Source organism: Cibotium barometz, chromosome 40 (genome assembly GCF_041138505.1).
Source record: "Cibotium barometz isolate CiBa-2024 chromosome 40, ASM4113850v1, whole genome shotgun sequence".
Classification (NCBI taxonomy): Eukaryota; Viridiplantae; Streptophyta; class Polypodiopsida; order Cyatheales; family Cibotiaceae; genus Cibotium; species Cibotium barometz.
The window spans coordinates 39,186,014-39,205,432 of NC_141085.1; the positions used below are offsets into that span (position 1 = coordinate 39,186,014).

The window sequence follows — 19,419 nt, forward strand, 5'->3', positions numbered from 1 at the left end:
CCTATAGTTCTTCATTATCAAGCATGGGTAGATGGTGTAACATTTCTTTGTTCATTCTCAAGTGCTTTATAATCAAGGTTTTAGAGAAACAAAGGGAATTCAAAAAGAAACATTGGAGGAGGGTAAACACAAGAGGCCTTGAAGATCCTTGCTGGTAAAAGTGGTTCGTTATCAAGTATGGGTAGTCGGTGTAACATTTGTTTGTTCATCTCAAGTGCTTCAAACCAAGGTTTTAGAGAAACAAAGGGAATCAGAAAAAAAACAGTGCAGGAGTGTAAATACAGAGGCCTTGAAGATTCTTGCTTGTAAAAGTGGCGGTGAAAAAAGAAAAGGGAGCTGCACACACAGTCAAAGGAAACAGTCACCGCTGTAAAGAATGGGGCAAGTTTTTCCATCCAACACCGGTTTACAAATACGGCACAGAATCTCATCTTCTGGAATAGATGGTGAACCTACCTTGTGCCATGGATTATATCCAGGATCTATTTCTTCATATCCGGTGCCTCTTTTAGGCTCTCCATAATGTTCTCTGGGATATGGATGTGGCTTCAGAATCTGGGATTGTGTGTGTCTTTAAGATGCCTTAAGACAAGTCTGTAGGTGGGTCTCAATCCAAGCTCTGATTACGCAGCCTCATGGGCTGGTGTCATTTGTCTCTCGCATTTGGCAGTGGTTGGCCAATTAGAGCACCCTCAAAATGTTGTAGTATTTGATAATGAATCATAGCGTGCTCCTCTGTCTCAATCTCCTGTGTGTTATGAATCATAGTGTACCCTGAAAATGTTGTTGTATTTAATAATGAATCATAGCGTGCTGTCTCAACCTTCTGTGTGTTACCATGCATACCTGCACTCTTTTGTGAGATCCCCCTCTCAGCCTGTTTCTGCATGCAACCCAAGTAATTAAACATGGCAATGCCTTATAGAAATCCTCAAATGCATGCGATAATTGAACCCCATGTTATCTATACTCTCCTTGGTCAGTGTGAGAATAAGGTCATTCTGTAGAGCCGGCAAAGGTCATTTTTGATAACCATGTTTGGTTGGTTGGTTGATATTTCTGCCTCTAGTTCCGTATATCGATATGTCTATTGCAGCACTCTTTAGAATCCCACAGTAGTTTCCAGCAGATTTTGTAGTCTGTCCTCACAGCCTTACAGCAGGTCTTCGCATGCTAGGTTAAGGGCTTCCATCCCAAACTTGTGTATCCGCTTGTGTTTGTGTGTGAACAGCCCCCTTAAAGGGTTGTGTGAAACCGGCCTTTAGAAGAATCCCAAAGGGCAGTAAGCAAATATTTAACACGCTCTCTCAAAACTGTAAATTCAGCAAAGTAAAACACAGACACTGGGGAGCCAGAGTGCTCCTACACAAATAACAAGACGACACCTGTTGGCCCCAAAGCTTGGCGCCCCTTTCAGTATTTCGTTATTCAAATTCAATGGAAAAGCTTAACTGAGTACAACAATGCCAGTCAAGGAAAAGAAACCTGCATGTCCAATCTGGCAACCCTCAAGACCTCTTAGCGTAAAGGATACACACACAGATCTGTGTCCCACAAAAGCAACACACTGCTGTCTCCTCTAATCAACCAAGACAATGCAACAGGGAAGCCTTGAGCACGCATCTAGTTGTTCCATGATCGTAGCCTCAAACTCAGCCAAAGAACAAATCCACAATCTTTCTCTGTTTCCACCCTTCAAACCGCCAAACCCCTCCTCTCACAAAGGGCCAGATGAAACAACTCTGAAACAGTTGTAAGCGAGTGGAGAGAGAGAGAGATATTCAGCCGGTACACTGCTGTCCCTCAATCCAGTCCTCATCAGATACACCAGCCCTGAAGGAATAGTGTCTGCTGTCCTGAATTACAGCCACCTGCCTTTGCCCTCGTGAGCTCACACGAGGAGGAGAGAGAGAGAGAGAGAGAGAGAGAGAGAGAGAGATTTTCAGGCTGTACTTACTGCTCTGTAACAGCCAGCCAGTAGTCTTCCCTCGCTCAACCCTCTGTGTACCAACTGTCCTGCAGCCGCCGCCTGCAAAAACCCACGCCCAGCTCTGTACAGCTGCTGTCCTACAGCCACCTGCAGTTCTGTCCACCTGCAACCTGGTTTGGTGAGCACCTGCGCAACTGCCAACTCCAAGCGTTTGCAGCCCACTGTGTGCTTTCTGCTGCAGCCACCTTCTCTCCACGCTTGCAATCACCTAGGCTGTATGCGCCCTCCCTTCAGAAAAAGCAAGAGAGAGATAGAGAGGGAGGCGTGTACTGTAAAAGTAGAGTAGTCCCCTCTCCCCATAAAAATCCTAGGGGGCCACCCAAGTTTATAACTTATGCCTAGGGGCCACTTATTCCTAGGGGCCACTTAAGGTTATAAGCTTTAATCCTTTGGTCCCCCTTCACACTTGGGGATGTCCACAAGTTAACTTTTTGTCCGGGCACCCAAGTATGAACAATTAAATGTTCATCTTACTCACAGACCACCATGCCCACACATATGCTGTACCAACAATTTCACAAGGCCATGACATACCCCCCTCTTGAAAAATGGCAAGCGTCCTCAATTGCATTGCAAGTGAACAACGGATTACCCATAGTCAAAAGACTCTCATGCATTGAGTCCTGCAAACAGAAGCTTTCTCCCACGATCAAGGTACCTCAACTACCCATAGTTTGTCACCCTATGGACAACATACATCGTGAGACATCCAGTGCTTCTATTTCTAGCAAAAAGGACTCTAATCTGTTTCCAAAAGAGAACTCATGTGACAGCACAACATATGATACAATAGACACATCTGAACCATCTATCTCTGCCGTCCAAGGGTCCTGTCCATCTTAACCATGGATTCCCTCACTTGTCCAATCAGCAGCAGCAAGGCTATACCAAACATGTGTCCATTCCTGTAACCACTGCTTGCATGTGACCCTATCTCTTAGAAAAACCAAAAGCATGTTTTCCGCGCGAAGCAAAGACATGTTCCAGCGTGCATCCGATGACCTGTTTCCCATGCAACATTTGGTCTGACCTAGCATGAAACCTTTGTCTTGTCCCCCACATGAAATCATCCATAGCACCGTCTCAAACATAGCACCAACACGGCACACAAACAAGAGAGTTCTAATTGAATATGTCTGGCTGTAATTCTGCGCCAAAACTGAGATACATGGGTATGCCCAAAACTGCAGGTCCCTTTGTTCCTTTCAAGCAGGAAGAAAGCAATGTGCCCTATGTATATCCACCCATACGAGCTTGCATCACTTCCATGCTAAGAAACACATCCATGTGACCTTGTAAATGCAGCCAAAAACCCAGGCACACAGTTGTACTTGTAGCCAACCAAAACAACCCATAAACAGTCCCAAAACAAAGCTGTGTTCCCACAACATCAGCATATACAATAGCCCACAACTCGTGTGCATGACCAAATCATGCATGATCATGAACACATGAGCCCTGGCAAGCTGTAACAAACTGCCCAAAAGCAGTCCCTGTCATAAAGCCATTGCTCCAACCTGTTGCCCTTCCATAGCCATGATCTGTGCAAACATATAATTGCTGACAATACATAGAGTGATGGCATTCTCCGATTGCACTCAAAAGCATGGCAAAGGATCCCACAAGCAAAGACTGCTCATATGACAAAAGCACTAGCCCTCAATTGTGCCCATACGATGACACCAAATCATCCTGCACAATATGGCCACACTGTCACCGCCAAGTGACATAAGCCTCTTGCTACGTTCTTTAAAACCTGTAGTAAAAGTCTAAAACCAAGTGGAAACATATAACCTGAGTTAGCCAAAAACAAAACCGGGTATCATTCCACATACGACACACATATGCTTTCACTTTCACAAGCAACATGCTCCTCAAGATGCTTTACCCACTGTCTAAGGGCTGCTCGCAAGCCTTACGCTCGTGGCCATCCCGCAAGATCCACGACTAGTGGTACATCATGACCATATGAAGCACTCAATGCATCCAAACATACATCTAGTAGGTACTCTATACATATATCCAACTTGATGCTGTATCCACTTCTCATATGGCCATCCCGCAAGACCCACAACTGGTGGTACACCCTGAACATACTGAAGTACCTGATGTATCATAGCCACATATATTCCTCATACAACACAATCCGGAGTATTTCCCATGTATTCTCATTGATACCAAGATCCAATGGCACCAAAATGCAATACTACCACAAGAAGTGTACGTATACGTGTTTAAACATAGTTCGATCTAACTCCATAGTTGCTCGCAAGACTTACGCCCTCCGTGGAGTCTTGAAGTGTTTGACCAACCGTGTGGTCAAAAACAGCCAGAACCATATGACAAAGATTAGTGTCCCAATCTTCCTCAGTCATACTCTAGTTCTCAAGGCAAACACTATCTCTGCAAACCATTCCTGTCAAGAGAGATATCCATAGTTGCAACTATAGTTTAAGGTGTGGTCGACTGTGAACCATACCCAACTTTACCATCTCATGTATCTAGAACACAAGATCATAGAAGTCCCAACAAGCAGATATACTGTCAGCTAGCAGTACCCCGAGTGAATACGCAATGAAACACCAAGCAACTTCTAGATATCAATTTGAGCTTGTCTACCCCAAGGGAGTGGAGGTGCTACCCCCCCCTCTTGAGCACCAGGTAATGCCCTAGACCCATGCTTAGCTGAACTTGTATGAGCCTTGACAAGAGTCGGCTCCAACTAAAAAGCCTCAAGATAAAGCTGCAAATCCTGGGGTGAATCTGCAAAGTCACCCTCCTCCATCCATATCGCATCCATTAGTGAAAAGTGTATAATTCACAGGCTAGCGACAGGAAACTTTGCCTTGAGCCTCCCTTTCCTCATGTGCCAGTATCTGCTCCTGGTATAAGAACCACATGACGTTCTTCCACTACCATAAGGACTGCATTTGATACATCCGTAAGCACATCTCATCCTTGAAAGGTCCAAGTAGACTCACATGACGCACAATGAATCCTTCAGTGATTTGGTAAACTGCCAACAAGAGGCTACCTCACTACAAAAGCATCTAGTCACCCAATGCAAACTCCAAAGAGCGCGTGACTATCGGTTGCTTTCTTTTGCATATCCACTCTTGCTTGTCCCAGAGTCATCTGACTGCGCTACATGTGCATTAAGTGCATCTTTAGCAGTCTGTTCATGTTCAGCTTCTCTTACAAGAAAGGAGTCCTATTCCTCATCTTCCCAATCCTCATAGCTTCTTGACATCTTGCTGATTTTTTACAGCAGCGTGTATCCCGAGACAACCACGAGAAAACCCTCTTGAAGAAGTGGATGATATGTCCCGGCAACGGAACCTTGAAACCGGCCTTCAGAAGAATCCCAAAGGGCAGTAAGCAAACATTTAACATGCTCTCTCAAAACTGTAAATTCAGCAAAGTAAAACACAGACACTGGGGAGCCAGAGTCCTCCTACACAAATAACAAGACGACACCTATTGGCCCCAAAGCTTGGTGCCCCTTTCGGTATTTCTTTATTCAAATTCAATGGAAAAGCTTAACTAAGTACAACAAAGCCAGTCAAGGAAAAGAAACCTGCATGTCCAATCTGGCAACCCTCAAGACCTCTTAGCATAGAGGATACACACACAGATCTGTAGATGACTTTCTATAGAGACCATCTTCTCCGCACCACTGAGGATTGCTTTATACTTAGACCGAGCTACATGGATACCCATTTGTCTCATGGATTGAGGTGCGCCATTGGGCAGATCCGCATCTCTTCACATCAGTTAGAGATAGAGACAGGCAGATTTAGAGGCATACCTCCAGGAGACAGGATATGTCAGATTTGTTGGATAGAGCCAGAGACGGAGGAGCACCACATCTGTCTCGTCGCTGCACAGCATACATGGTTGTAACTTTGGTCTCATAGGTCACTTTGGCCTTTTGAAGACGTTAATATAACATTTCATTTCATTTCATTTCTGTATCTCGTGAGCTCAAGTAGAAACAATCCCAGGCATCTTTGATCCTCAAACTCCATGACCCTTCGTGGCCCAAAACCCTCTCGGAAGAGGCAGTGATATCTCCCTTGGAATAAATTTCTTTTATCTATAGCCTGCATGTTTTGATGAGGGTAATCCCATTGGCATTTTCACTTGTTGAAATCTCTTTCTTTAGAGTTCAAACAAGTTTATCTTGTTGTGTTCGGATAAGGAAATTTGGATTCTTCCTTTGTTGGCATTTCTTTCTCTAGTTCCGTACTTTAGGTGATTTATACAGTCAACCTGATGTGGTTTGTGATCAGCGATGCTTGGGTTTTTATCTCCTGGAGATCCGCAGGCTCGGAGAGTCCATTATGAGGAGCAGACGCCCGACTGGCAGCGAGTCCACACAGAGACAGATTACTGACTTCTTTAGAGGGACTACCCGGGAGGACACACAGCCGACAGCCCAACAGTGGGCACCCCGTGGAACTCTAGTTGAGAGAGCTATCCAGTTGGGCGAGGGTTCGCGGATCCTCACATCGGAGGCGGTGCCTACACCATTTTGACTAGTAGCATTAGCTTCCCACTCTCCTTAGTTGCTGCTTCCGGATGCTCCCTACTATTGATGTATTGTAGGGCTAGATACTTACCTTCAGTCCTTTCTTTTCTTTCCTAGATAGTGTATGAGATGCCATCGGCTCAGCTCCGACTCCAATATAGAGCCATATAATTTGGCCAAGTAATGACCAATCATGATCGTCCTGTGGTTGCCTGGTACCATGGGGTCCCCACTCTTAAAGAGTGGTAGAATGATATGCTCTGTCCAGCTTGTCGGGAAACCCCCACAAATGGCACGATTAAACACATGTACGATGAGCGGAGCCAAAGTGTCTCGTGCATATGAGAAGTGCTCTCCAACTAGCCCATCATGATCCTGTGCCTTTCCATTCTGTAACCTGTCTATCGCATCTAGCACCATCTGCATAGTAAAAAAGGTGCTGCTAGCCGGTCTAGCACCATTTGCATAGTAAAAAGGTGCTGCTAGCCGGTCTAGCTCCCAGTGGAGGGGGGGTGGGGGGCTGTCGTGGTGCATCATATAGCTCTCTAGCATAAGTATGCCATGCCTCAGGTGCAGTAATCGGAGTACCAGGTTATCTCTTTTGAAACATCTTCCATGCCCTCTTGCTGTCCTTCCCCAGGAAGTGTTGGTAGATCTCCTCCTCTAGCTTAGCCAGATAGGCTCGTTTCTTTCTCCGCACAAGGCGCTAAAAGATCATCCTGGCCTGTCTATGCGTGCGAGACCAATGGCAATCTCACGCTGTAGCTGTGCTCATGTCTCACGACACTCATCATCATACGAACTGTTTTGTGGGGCAGTGCTGCGGGGGCGGGTGGAAGGGATCATAGTGCAGGGAAACGCATATGAGGCAGATGCATGTAGTACACGTGCCAATCCTCTAGCCTGCCATAATCTGTAATCTCCCCCTCATTCTGTGCTGATCTCTGCAACCCTACATCCTCTGTCGTGATCTCCCGGTACATAGCCTCTTGAGTATCATACAACTCTGTCTGCTCTGTGCCTGTACATGCATTAAAGTCTCCCAATAGTAATATGTCTCCCATGCTGGCAAGCCTCATGATATCATCATATAGTGGTATATAGGGCGACTCTCCTGATGGTGCAAACCTGGAGTGGGCTGGGGGAAAGTAGCATACCGCCACATATAGCTCGCAGAGCCCCTCTCTGCATATTCGGACCCACATGTACCTCGCAACTGCATCTCTATGTACCACATGTATTTTGTCACGAAGCTCCTCCCTGTAAAGTATTGCCACTCCTCCAGATCCTCTGGTACCTCCCACTGTGCACTCTGCTCGGATAATGTCATGAGGTACTGACGGTTTGCTGCGTATCATGCGTGCCATCATGAGGGCTTGTGGTCTCTCTATCTGTGTCCACCAAGGCCTGGCGCCCATACCGCTGCTCCATACATCAATGCCGGTGTGACTAATGTGTCAAATAGCCACCCCTTCGTCCAGGGCTCCTGAAAATGCGCCTGGTGGCACTGTCTCTCTAGCATAGCCAATGCTGCATATCCCCGTGTCAATCTAGCTCTGGCTGCTGAACCCATGGTGAAGCGTGTGGCTGCTGTAGAGAAGGTAACCCCTAGGTACACGTATGACGTCACCACCTCCACCTGGCATCTTGCGAGAGTGAATGTCAGCTGACTCCTGCCCTGTCTCGATGTATGAAAGACCATAACCTTGGTTTTCCCAAGGTTCACAGTAAGACCCCTCTGTGTGCAGAAATCATCGAGTGCATGTAGATGTTGCTGTAGACCACCTGGAGACTCAGACACTAATACAATATCATCAGCATAGAGCATAATATGTACTAAGGTACCTGCTAAATCAACTCCATATCCGCCTCCCCGTGTAATGAAGTCAGCCACCTCATCAATGTATAACCCAAATAGCGTGGGGGAAAGTGGGCATCCTTGCTTCACACCAATGGTGCTAGCAAAAGTCTCGGACATACCTCCTGGACATCTGACTCGCCCAAAAACCTGCTCATATAATGCATAGATGCCCCATGTCATATCTGCTGGTATGCCAAGAGACTGCGGGTGCTGAAAGAGCCTCTCTCGTGGTACTGTGTCAAATGCCTTGCAGAAATCCACAAAGGAGCAATAGAGCTTTCTCTTTCTCACTCTGCCCTGATCAATCATACATCTTAAAGTGAATACATGTTTAGTGGTAGAGAAAGCTCTCCTGAAGCCTGTGCCTGCCCTAATGAGCGTAAACCTGCTCGCTCAGCATATAAGCTAAGCTCTTGCTCCAGCACTGCACCATAGAGTTTGGCCAGCACGTGGCCAATCATAACCGTCCTGTAGTTGCTCGGATCGAGCATATCCCCTGTTTTGTGAATCGGCACAATGGTGTGCATCGTCCACTCCGCAAACCCTCTGCTAGTGCCCTGTTAAACAGGTGTGCAAGAAAAGGAGCTAAAGAATCTACTGCATATATGAGATGCTCACCCTGCAGGCCCATATGGTCGGCGGCCCGTCCATGCTGTAGGCGGCGGATAGCTTCCTGTACCATCGAGTGGGTAAAGAAGCTAGCTGTGGTAGGTCGAGGCTCCTATGGTATAGGTGGCTGCTGTGGGGCGTGGTATAGGCCCTCTGCATATGTGTGCCATGTCTATGGGTCTGCAATAGGTGTCGGGGTCCGGGGCTCTCTGAAGTGCCGCCATGAGACAGGGCTATCTCTACTCATGAAGAAATGAAAGATCTCTAGCTTGTGTATCTCTACGAAGGCCCGCCTTTTGCGGCCAGTAAGTCTCCTCATCTCTCCTCGACTCCTGCTCTGTGATGGCTCCGAAGGCTCTCTCTATGCGGAGCCGTGAGAGAGAGAGAGAGAGAGAGAGAGAGAGAGAGAGAGAGAGAGAGAAATGTTATATGAAATGAAATGTTATAGTAACGTCTTCAAAAGGCACATATTATGAGATGGAGGCACCTCCATAGTGTACCCCCCCGTCTCACATGATATTGTATCCCCTCACTGTACTCCACTCACCTCCATAGCGTACCCCCCCCTCACTATATTCACACCCTATAAGGGTTTCTGTTTACCTTCCAGTTCGAGTTTCATTTTCTAGGTGCCAGTAGTATCATCTTTATTTTTCATTTTCTGGTTTTTTATCCAGACATTGTACCAGATCCACCATGATGTAACTTAACGTCTTCAAAAGACCAAAGGGACCTATGAGACCAAAGTTACAACCATGTGAGATCTGATACACTATCTGGAAAAGAAAAGAAAGAACTGAAGGTAAGTATCTAGCCCTACAATACATCAGTAGGGAGCATCCGGAAGCAGCAACTAGGGAGAGTGGGAAGCTAATGCTACTAGTCAAAATGGGGTACATGAGTACATGGAGACATGAATACATGAATACGGGGGAGTAGAAAAGTGACAGTGAGTACAACAATATATGGCTGGAGTGGTAATCATCCTAGGAGCTCTAGCATGGGTCTCTGCCGGATGGCATGGATATCTGCCATAGTGAGATGCCTGGTTGGACGAACCCGATGCCTTGCAATGATGCTCTGAATCCTCCGGTGTAGGCACCGCCTCCGATGTGAGGATCCGCGAACCCTCGGGCGTCTGGATCTGCCCAACTGGATAGCTCTCTCAACTAGAGTTCCACGGGGTGCCCACTGTTGGGCTGTCGGCTGTGTGTCCTCCCAGGTAGGCCCTCTAAAGAAGTCAGTAATCTGTCTCTGTGTGCACTGTGGACTCGCTGCCAGTCGGGCGTTTGCTTCTGATTATGGACTCTCTGAGCCTGCGGATCTCCAGGAGATAAAAACCCAAGCATCGCTGATCACAATAGTCCATGACTCTAGCCAATGGTCCAAATCCCTCTCTGAAAAGGCAATGGTAGCGCCACCGAATCTCATTATATGCTGTGCAGCGACAGATGTAGTGCTCCTCCGTCTCTGGCTCTATCCAACAAATCGGACAAATCCTGTCGCCTATAGGTATGCCTCTAAATCTACCTGTCTCTATCTCTAACTGATGTGAAGAGGTGCGGATCTGTCCAATGGCGCACCTCAATCCATGAGACAGATGGGTATCCATGTAGCTCGGTCTAAGTATAAAGCCATCCTCAGTGGTGCGTAGAAGATGGTCTCTATAGAAAGCCATCTTCGTCCCCAACTCCTGTGAGGGCTCTAGCCATGTCCTCCTAGTGCCCAACTGAATGAGGTCTTGTCTGATGACTCTACTAATCTCAGAATGTGTCAAGGTGAGAGAGGGTGCCTCCAGAGAGTACTGGAAGGGTGGAAGTCTGTCTAAATTGAACCCGTGGAGCTCAAACCAGGATGCTATCTGCGCATACCAGCATGAAGTGTCTCCCTCCATGTCTAGCTGATGAGAGGACTCTAAAGCAAGTTGTGCATACCGGTGTCGGGGAAACTCCCGGGTGCTATGAATGAAGGACACTGATTTGGCAAGAGCCTCGACTACGATCGGTGGTGCTCCCATCTCGGCTCTGATAATCTCATGGGGTACTGAGGCCTTAGCCCGAATCATCCTAGATATCATGGACACAAGTGGTCTCTCCATCGATCTCCATCCATCGTATGTGCGTCCTGATCGATTGTGACGATCTAGGCTAGGCCCCCAGATCTGTACTCCATATAGCATAGCCGATGTGACCAGCGTGTCAAAAGGCCACAGCTTAGTGCGTGGCTCCTGAAACTGTACCTGTGAGCACATCCTCTGTAGACCTCCTAGTGCTGCATATCCTCTAGTCAATCTGGCCTCTACTGCCCCCTTCATGGAAGAGAGAGAGAGAGAGAGAGAGAGAGAGAGAGAGAGAGAGAGAGAGAGAGAGAGAGAAGAAAGAAAGAAAGATATATTAAGTGTCTACTAAAGACCCAATGGGCCTATGAGACCAAAGTGATACAATAATGTCCATGGCATATCTCATCATGGAATGGAAAATAGAACAGAAAGAAAACATAAACATAGCTATCTCACTGGGGTTATATAAAACTGTCCATGGAAACGCATAATGGAATACTAAGAACATAAAAACATGGGAGCAACATCAGCTCTGAGTAGATGGGATACCACTCTCCAAAATATCAAGCATGGGGCTGATGAGTATGGTCGAGAGGTCTCCCTTAGCTATGTCACGTGGAAAGGTAGCTCGATGGCGGTGGAGCATGTCCTCGATCTGGAGCTGATGAGGTGATCGTGGCCGATGGGGGGGTCGAGGGCGCCGGGTACGATGGAGTGCAGAGGCTCGGTCCGAGGTAACTCCTCTCGGGTGAGGTAGGTCTAGAGTAGCTCATGGAGGGTCCACAAGATCCACTATGTCGGTGTTCCACCTCTTGGGTCCACACAGTTGAGAGAGAGAAATGAAAATGAAATGCAATGTTATATTAACGTCTTCAAAAGGCCATAATGACCTATGAGACCAAAAAGTTACATCATGGTGGATCTGATACAATGTCTGGATAAAAAACCAGAAAATGAAAAAATAAAGATGATACTACTGGCACCTAGAAAATGAAACTGGAACTGGAAGGTAAACAGAAACCCTTATAGGGTGTGAATATAGTGAGAGGGGGGGGGGGGGGGGGGGGGGTACGCTATGGAGGTGAGTGGAGTACAGTGAGGGGATACAATAAACAAGAAACAACTATGAGCTGATGTAATGGTTGCTTTGGGATTTGGGACGAAAATGCAGCATGTAATCTATTCGTTATATAGGGATAGCATTGCCCGATGTATTTTGGGTAAGGATCTCTCTAGACATTGGACGTAGGGAAGATCGGTAAGACAAGGTTGTCCTCTAAGTGCATTACTATATGCAATTGCTATGCATCCTCTTGTGCATTGACAAATTGACGCAGATAGTTTAGCTTCATGGCCTATAGAAATTAGCGGATGGAACTCACTTTATGGCACATACCTATGCTGATGACCCTTTCTTCATGCCTAAAATGATCCGAGTCATCTCACACACATCATTAGTGTCTTAAAGTTGTTTGGTAATGCTGTGGGACTCTATATAAATTTTGAGAAGTCAAAGTTGATTCCGTTACGTTGTATGGATTGGCAAGGACTTCTATGGCCAGGTCAAATAGTTCAGCCAAATCGAATGGTATGGCATCTGGGATATGATGGTTTAGAATGCGGCACAATAGGTACTGCAGAGGCTCAAAGCAAAACTTGCTTAATTGAAGCTATCCATGTAGCCCTTGCATGTGAGATTACGTAGTGTACAATGATCAATCAGTGATCAATGCCTATGTTCCTAGTGCTTGTTTGGAGAAAGAAAGATTCGCATGCTTTCATGTATGAAGCTTTGGAATTGTTGTGGAAGACCAAGACAAATAAAAAAGCCTTGAAACTGTTGCGGCACAATTGTGTTTGTTCGTTGAAGATCCATGATGGTTTGATATTCACTACCATGTTTTAGCTCGAAAAGCTACCGTTATTCCATTTCGGCAAGAATAGCCTTGGGCAATCATGCTTGCAGCCATGTGTACATGCATGAAAACTATGGCTTATGGAATTTGGATGAATTCACACTGGGAAGCAGTGTTAGGCCGTTTTGAGGGCCGTCCATATGCTACAAGAATGGTGCAAGATTGGAAGACTGCATTAAAAGACCTCAAATGGGTGGGACGTGATTTTGCCAATCGGTAACTCTATGCGTCTGGAAAGTCTGCACTGGTCTTCTTTGTTTGCAGAACCGCTAGCTGTGCAAGAACCATGTAAAGTATGCTTTTTGGCATCCTTGGGTATACGCACGCTATAGGATGTTGTGGATGATACACAGGGAATGTGCTATCCTTTCCACTGTTGTGAGCATAACTTGGGTTTGCATCATATAATACCGATTTGGAGGAAGATTAAAAGGTTATTGCAGCCATATGAACCATTGCCTCCACTGGTTCAAAATGACAGGCTGCATGACTGGAAAGTGAAAGGGCAAATTGACAATGCTCATGGATTACATTTGAATCAGATAACTGCAGCTAGCATGTATAATCATTTGCTTCCACCACCTTGGATTCATGCACATGGCAACACTCTATGGGGTATGCAAAAGAGTGAAAGATGGTGGAAAAAACCCCTCCTGGGTATATGGAAAAGTAAGCTTCCTTTAAAGCAAAGATTGTTTCTTTGGTGTTCTTTAGTGGGTGTCCTCCCTGTTGCAGAGATGCTTGCTAAGAGAGGGACAGCTACAGATGTGGAGCTCGTTCTGAAACTGCACCACATTTGTTATGGTGTTGTTTGGAGACGAGGGATTTTCTTCGATGATTGTCCGATGATATCTCAGGTCGCTTTCTAGGCAGGCTATATGGAAATCATTTTTGGATATTTGGAATTTTTGTGTGCAACTCTCCTGATTTTGATGTTTTCTTTCTATGGACTAGAAATTGGGCTTTATGGATTATATGGAAGATGAGAAGCAATGCTATGTTTGGGCAAACGCCTCTAGAGGCATATTCTTACTTTAAGATGAATTTGTGACAATCCCTCCATGACTGCTTACAATTGTGAATTTGTGCAAACGCCTCTAGAGGCATATTCTTACTTTAAGATGAATTTGTGACAATCCCTTCATGACTGCTTACAATTGGAGGACATTGCTTTTAGACAAGTTTGAGGTGTTTTTCCAAATTCTACTGCTTCTGAAGTTCTTTGAAGATGGACTTATCTTGAGTCCATCTCCTATATTGTACATAAGTCATCGTTAATAGAAGCATGGTTTTCACAAAAAAAAAGGCAGGTAAGGGAGGGGGCTGTGGGGTAGTTTGTAAAAAAAAGGGGGTTGGGGGGGTGGGGGTTGCACAAGGGTCGCTAGTGGGATAGCCGCAGCTTGTCCTCTCCCCCTTTCTTTCTATGGACACTCATTGCACTATTGCGTCTATTTTCCAAATGTGCATGTTCTAACTCATGGAAGAATCTTTTTTTTTTTTTTGGAAAGGAGAAGGAATCCTTGACTTATACTGTGAACATTTGTCATTGTTAAGATCCAAATATGTCATCCTAAAAGATGTACCTTTCTGTAAAGCTTCTGGTTCACACATTCCTCTAACATGCCTTTCATGGTATGTCATGACACAGAGAAATAAGAGGAAATGAATCAGACCTAGTCTCCAGTTGACAAATTTCAACAGCAGATTTGTAATATAATTTTGAAAAGCAACATCTATAAGAGATAACAGAGGTCACAAAAGCATCATTTCACATCAGCAGAAAAGTAGCATGCAGTCCTGTTCCCTGCGTGTGAACCTGCTGGACATCACAGTTGGGGGGGATGGGGGTTTGAAATCTTGTGATATTAACTTGTTGTCTTGAGCCTTACAGTAGTTCCTTTTCGTCTCTTGCTCAGGGGGAAGGATTCATGGGAGGGGTTCAAATCCACCCAGTTACAGGATTGTCTTCTAATCTCCCAGTAAGGCCCAACTTGGTTTATTTGATTGGATTTCTAAAAAAGCCTTGAATGTTGCGTAATACTTGAGAGATTGCCTATGTTGTTTGCAGGCACTTCTGGAGTTCGTGTTGGATCATGTTGAGGACAAGGAAGTTATTCCTCTTTTGGAGGTGAACTTTTAAGTAGTGCTATCTTCTCTTTACGTGTCAAGATTCTTTAGAGGAACAACACCACCCCTTTTTTTCAGTAAAGGAAGCTTCATTGGTTTTATCTTATGAATAACAAGTGAGGTTTTAGAGGTGTAGTGTGATCATTTATGTGAAGTTTTTGATGACCATAATTGTTTTTTAGGCTCTGGTCGAGTCTCGTCGTGAACTTCGACCATCCCTCCTCAAAGCGCATGATCGGCTACGGGATATCATTTTTCTAGATTTGGCACTTGATTCAACGGTCAGAACTGCAGTTGAGCGGGGGCTAGAAGGATTGAGCAGTGCTGCTGCTGGGGTGAGTAGTGTGAGCCTGGCAAAGGCAATTACAATGTCAATGCATGGGTATTATCCAAGTTATATAAAATTGTCAAAAAATTTATGGTTGCAGGAGATTGTTTACATGATAATTATGGTGCTCGAGAACGGGTGTCTATCATCTAATAACAATGAGGAGCTTGTGTACTGCCTGAAGGTGATTTTTCAACTCTTGCATGTTTTCTCTGCTCAAAAAAAACTGGCCATGGAGTAGATAACAGAGTGGAGTGATTGTGTATACCATTGCTGTTACAGGAATGGTCTTCTGTTCACGAGGCATGCAAAAGTGGCCATGCACAGTGGCCACTCAGGGCCAAAGCAGTACTGGATCGTACCAGGCTAGCACTAGCCGACAAAGCTGAGCAGTACCACAGGCTTTTACAACCATCGGCTGAGTATCTTGGAAGCCTGCTGGGAGTCGAGCAATGGGCAGTACGTCCCTGTTTGTGTTTTTCTTCTGATTGTCTTATGTAGATTTTTGCATGTGATTTTTGTAATGCCATTTTGTCTTTTAATAAACAGATCGACATATTCACAGAGGAGATTATCAGATCCGGCTCTGCCGCATCTCTTTCTCAGCTTTTGAACCGGATCGATCCCGTATTACGCTCTGCTGCCAATCTGGGCAGGTAGGTGTTCATTTTTTAGGGTCATTGCCATCATGTTGTAAGCTTTAGAGGGAGGGCTATCATTGGCTCTGCAGTCATAGTTATTATCTACCTTTCGTGCAGCTGGCAAGTTATCAGCCCAGTAGAAGTACGTGGCTATGTGGAGGTGGTGGGTGATCTTGGGGAAGTTCAAGACAAAGCTTATGAAAGGCCAACAATCTTAGTGGCCAACAAAGTAAAAGGGGAGGAGGAAATCCCCGATGGGGCAGTCGCAGTTCTAACCCCAGATATGCCCGACGTGTTGTCACACGTCTCAGTACGAGCACGAAACGGAAAGGCAAGTAGTTAGTGCAACATGGACAGGCTAACATTTCATTTGGTCTATGCTTTTTTTTGTTCTTTATCAACCTTTGGTTTGTGTTTCTAGGTCTGCTTTGCTACGTGTTTCGACACACAAATCTTCAGTGACCTACAGGCAAAGAAGGGTTCTCTTCTTAAATTGCAACCAACCTCATCTGACCTTGTTTACAGGTTCAAGCCCTCTAGAGTGTTGTGTTACGTGATGTTTTTCCTAGCAAACTTGAGAGTGATTGTTCTCTTTATCCTGATCATGGATCCCTTATGTATTGCTTTGCATTAGTCTAGTGATTGTCTTTATGAAGGCTGATTATGCCAGATATGGCATCTTTTTTTGTCAGTCTGACTAGGTGAATATTTTAGATGTGTACAGAGGAACATGTGCGCACTGACACTCACACGTGCATGCATACACACACACATGCATATATACATACATATGTTTACAAAACAATAAATTCAAAGCAGATGTACATCATCCTTTACAGTTGTGTGCAAAAGGAAGCAATTTGATGTTGAATGGTTGCTCTTCAAAATTGTTTCAGTGAGATCAGTGACTTAGATATTTCAAGTGGTGATGGAAGTTCTGCTGTTGCTGAGGAGCCCGTGCCTGGTATTAGCCTAAAGAAAAAAGCATTTAGCGGCAAGTATGCCGTTGCTGCAGACGAGTTCAATGGTGACATTGTATGAGCCTTCTTTACAAAAAATAAAAACTATATAACTATAGTGAATTAATGAGAAAAACATGGTCACAAACTGGGGTGTCTTGCAGGTTGGAGCCAAGTCGCGCAATATTGCTCACTTGAAAAATAAACTACCCTCATGGATTAAAGTGCCCACATCTGTTGCACTTCCATTTGGAGTTTTCGAAAAAGTGCTTTCAGAAGGGCTGAATAAGGCCAGTATTTGCATTTTGGGATCTCTCTGTCTCTGTCTCTCCTCTCTTCCCCACCCCCCCCCCCCCCCCCGCCAACAACACACACACAGACGACACACTTTTTCTCCCCCCCCCTGGGTGGCAGAGGAGTTTCAGGGTAAATATACAGCAGGGTTGTGTGTGTGTGTGTGTTTGTGTTGGTGTCCAGGCACGCTTGCATATCAGACACACACACACACACATACACACATTGGGGTTCAAACTCATGCCCCCTTCTGGGTGGTGGAGTAGATAGCCACTTGGGCGAGCACTTGCTGTCTTTTCTAGAGAGTTGGGGGGGGGGGGGGGGGGGGGGGGGGGGGGGGCGGGGGGGTTGGGGGAGTCTTGTTATAGCTTAAGTGTTTTATATCTAGTTTTGCCTCCGGTTTCATGGTGGAAAGTTGAAATATAATGTAATAATTGGTACAAATTATAGGATGTTGCGGCCAAAATTAAGACTTTGGAGGATTCTTTGAAAAAGGGAGACTTCAGTAAACTTCATGAAATCCGCCAGGCAGTCTTGGGACTTCAAGCACCTGAAAATTTGGTAATAAAGTTTACTTTTTGTGTGGAAACATTTACTTTGATTAAAAGTTACCATGTTTACACGCGAAGTGTACTCTTTGTGTGGATAAAACTACTTTTGATCAAAAGTAACTGTGTATATATAAACGCACGCACGCACACACCTATCTATCTATCTATCTATTAGTCTTTGTGTATGTTTGTATGTATGTACATACATACATATAGATAGATACATGCATCTAGATTCTATATGTGTGATCATGTGTGTATGTATGTACACACATGCTCGCGCACACAAACACACATGCAGACATGTACATGTCTGGCATGTGACGCGAATTGTGACATGTTCTGCAGGTTGAAGATTTGAAGTTGGTCATGAAAAAGTCCAACATGCCTTGGCCTGGTGATGAAGGACAGCAAAGGTGGGAACAGGCTTGGACTGCAATCAAGAAGGTTAGACATCCAGCAGACCTTGAATTCTCCATGTTGTGGTATAATACTTAATTCACTTTCTTGTGTGAAGTATCCATAAATTGCATTTTATTTATTTATCACTAGTTTTCATAAGATTACTAGTGAGTCATAATCGTCTTTTTTTGTTTGTTTAAGATTTGTAGTAAAATTTTGCAGGTATGGGCTTCCAAATGGAACGAAAGAGCTTACTTCAGCACTCGGAAAGCAAAAATAGACCATAGTGATCTTTGCATGGCTGTTTTAATCCAAGAAATTGTGAGAGCAGATTATGCTTTTGTTATCCACACAACCAATCCTTCCAATGATGACTCATCAGAGATTTATGCGGAGGTAGAAGCCATAGAGGCATATGTTTGTCCTTATCATGAAAAAGAAATTTTCATGGTTCTCTCAGCACGTTTGATTAATCTGGTGGTGTTGTGCACTCCATAGGTCGTGAAGGGTTTAGGTGAAACACTGGTTGGTGCCTACTCAGGTCGTGCCCTAAGTTTTATCTCGAAGAAGACAGATCTCAAATCACCTCAGGTAGGTATTTTTTGTGGGAATAGTGATTGGATTATTGATAGAGAGACTTGTGTTTTTGTATGCACTTGAGAACAGTGTGTGTCTGGTGTGTGTGTGTATCATAGTTGCAAAGAAACGCATTTCATTCATTATTTATTTATGAAATGTTTCATAAACGTTTCTTTCGAATGAAATGAGTTCCTTTCCCTCCCACTTGTTATCAGTACAATTTGGGTGTTTTTAATCCAGAGAGCTCCCTGAATCTTTAGTTTTAACTTGTAAACTTGTTTTAATGTGTAAATGATGCATGCTCAATATTGTTTTGTAGGCAAGGCAACATATTTTTTTGCATACTATAGACTTATATATGAATTTTGGGGCATGTACACCCCCCCTCCCCCCTCTTTGTATGAAACGTTTTTTAAACATCTGGGATTTGAAAGAAATGTTTTTGAAACGTTTATGAAGCGCGTTTCAAAAAACCCCTAGCAACTGTGGTGTGTATGTTGTGCTTTTGCGCTTTGGAAGTACACTTTTTTCACTGCAGATCATGGAGGTTGAGCTTGTGTTGCAATTTTCTC

At 44.8% G+C, this 19,419-nt stretch overlaps 1 protein-coding gene across 1 annotated transcript in view; it reads left to right on the plus strand.

Annotated features, from left to right (window-relative positions):
• Positions 1-19,419, plus strand: part of SEX1 (Pyruvate phosphate dikinase, PEP/pyruvate binding domain-containing protein) — a 40,816-nt gene that overhangs the window by 2,140 nt on the left and 19,257 nt on the right. The window contains exons 10-23 of the mRNA XM_086779574.1: positions 14,883-14,945; positions 15,035-15,094; positions 15,276-15,428; positions 15,522-15,605; positions 15,704-15,880; positions 15,971-16,077; positions 16,180-16,393; positions 16,484-16,587; positions 16,959-17,097; positions 17,186-17,311; positions 17,766-17,876; positions 18,215-18,313; positions 18,491-18,664; positions 18,767-18,859. Coding sequence (XP_086635700.1) covers positions 14,883-14,945; positions 15,035-15,094; positions 15,276-15,428; positions 15,522-15,605; positions 15,704-15,880; positions 15,971-16,077; positions 16,180-16,393; positions 16,484-16,587; positions 16,959-17,097; positions 17,186-17,311; positions 17,766-17,876; positions 18,215-18,313; positions 18,491-18,664; positions 18,767-18,859 — 1,704 coding nt within the window. The remainder of the gene's footprint in view (positions 1-14,882; positions 14,946-15,034; positions 15,095-15,275; positions 15,429-15,521; positions 15,606-15,703; positions 15,881-15,970; positions 16,078-16,179; positions 16,394-16,483; positions 16,588-16,958; positions 17,098-17,185; positions 17,312-17,765; positions 17,877-18,214; positions 18,314-18,490; positions 18,665-18,766; positions 18,860-19,419) is intronic.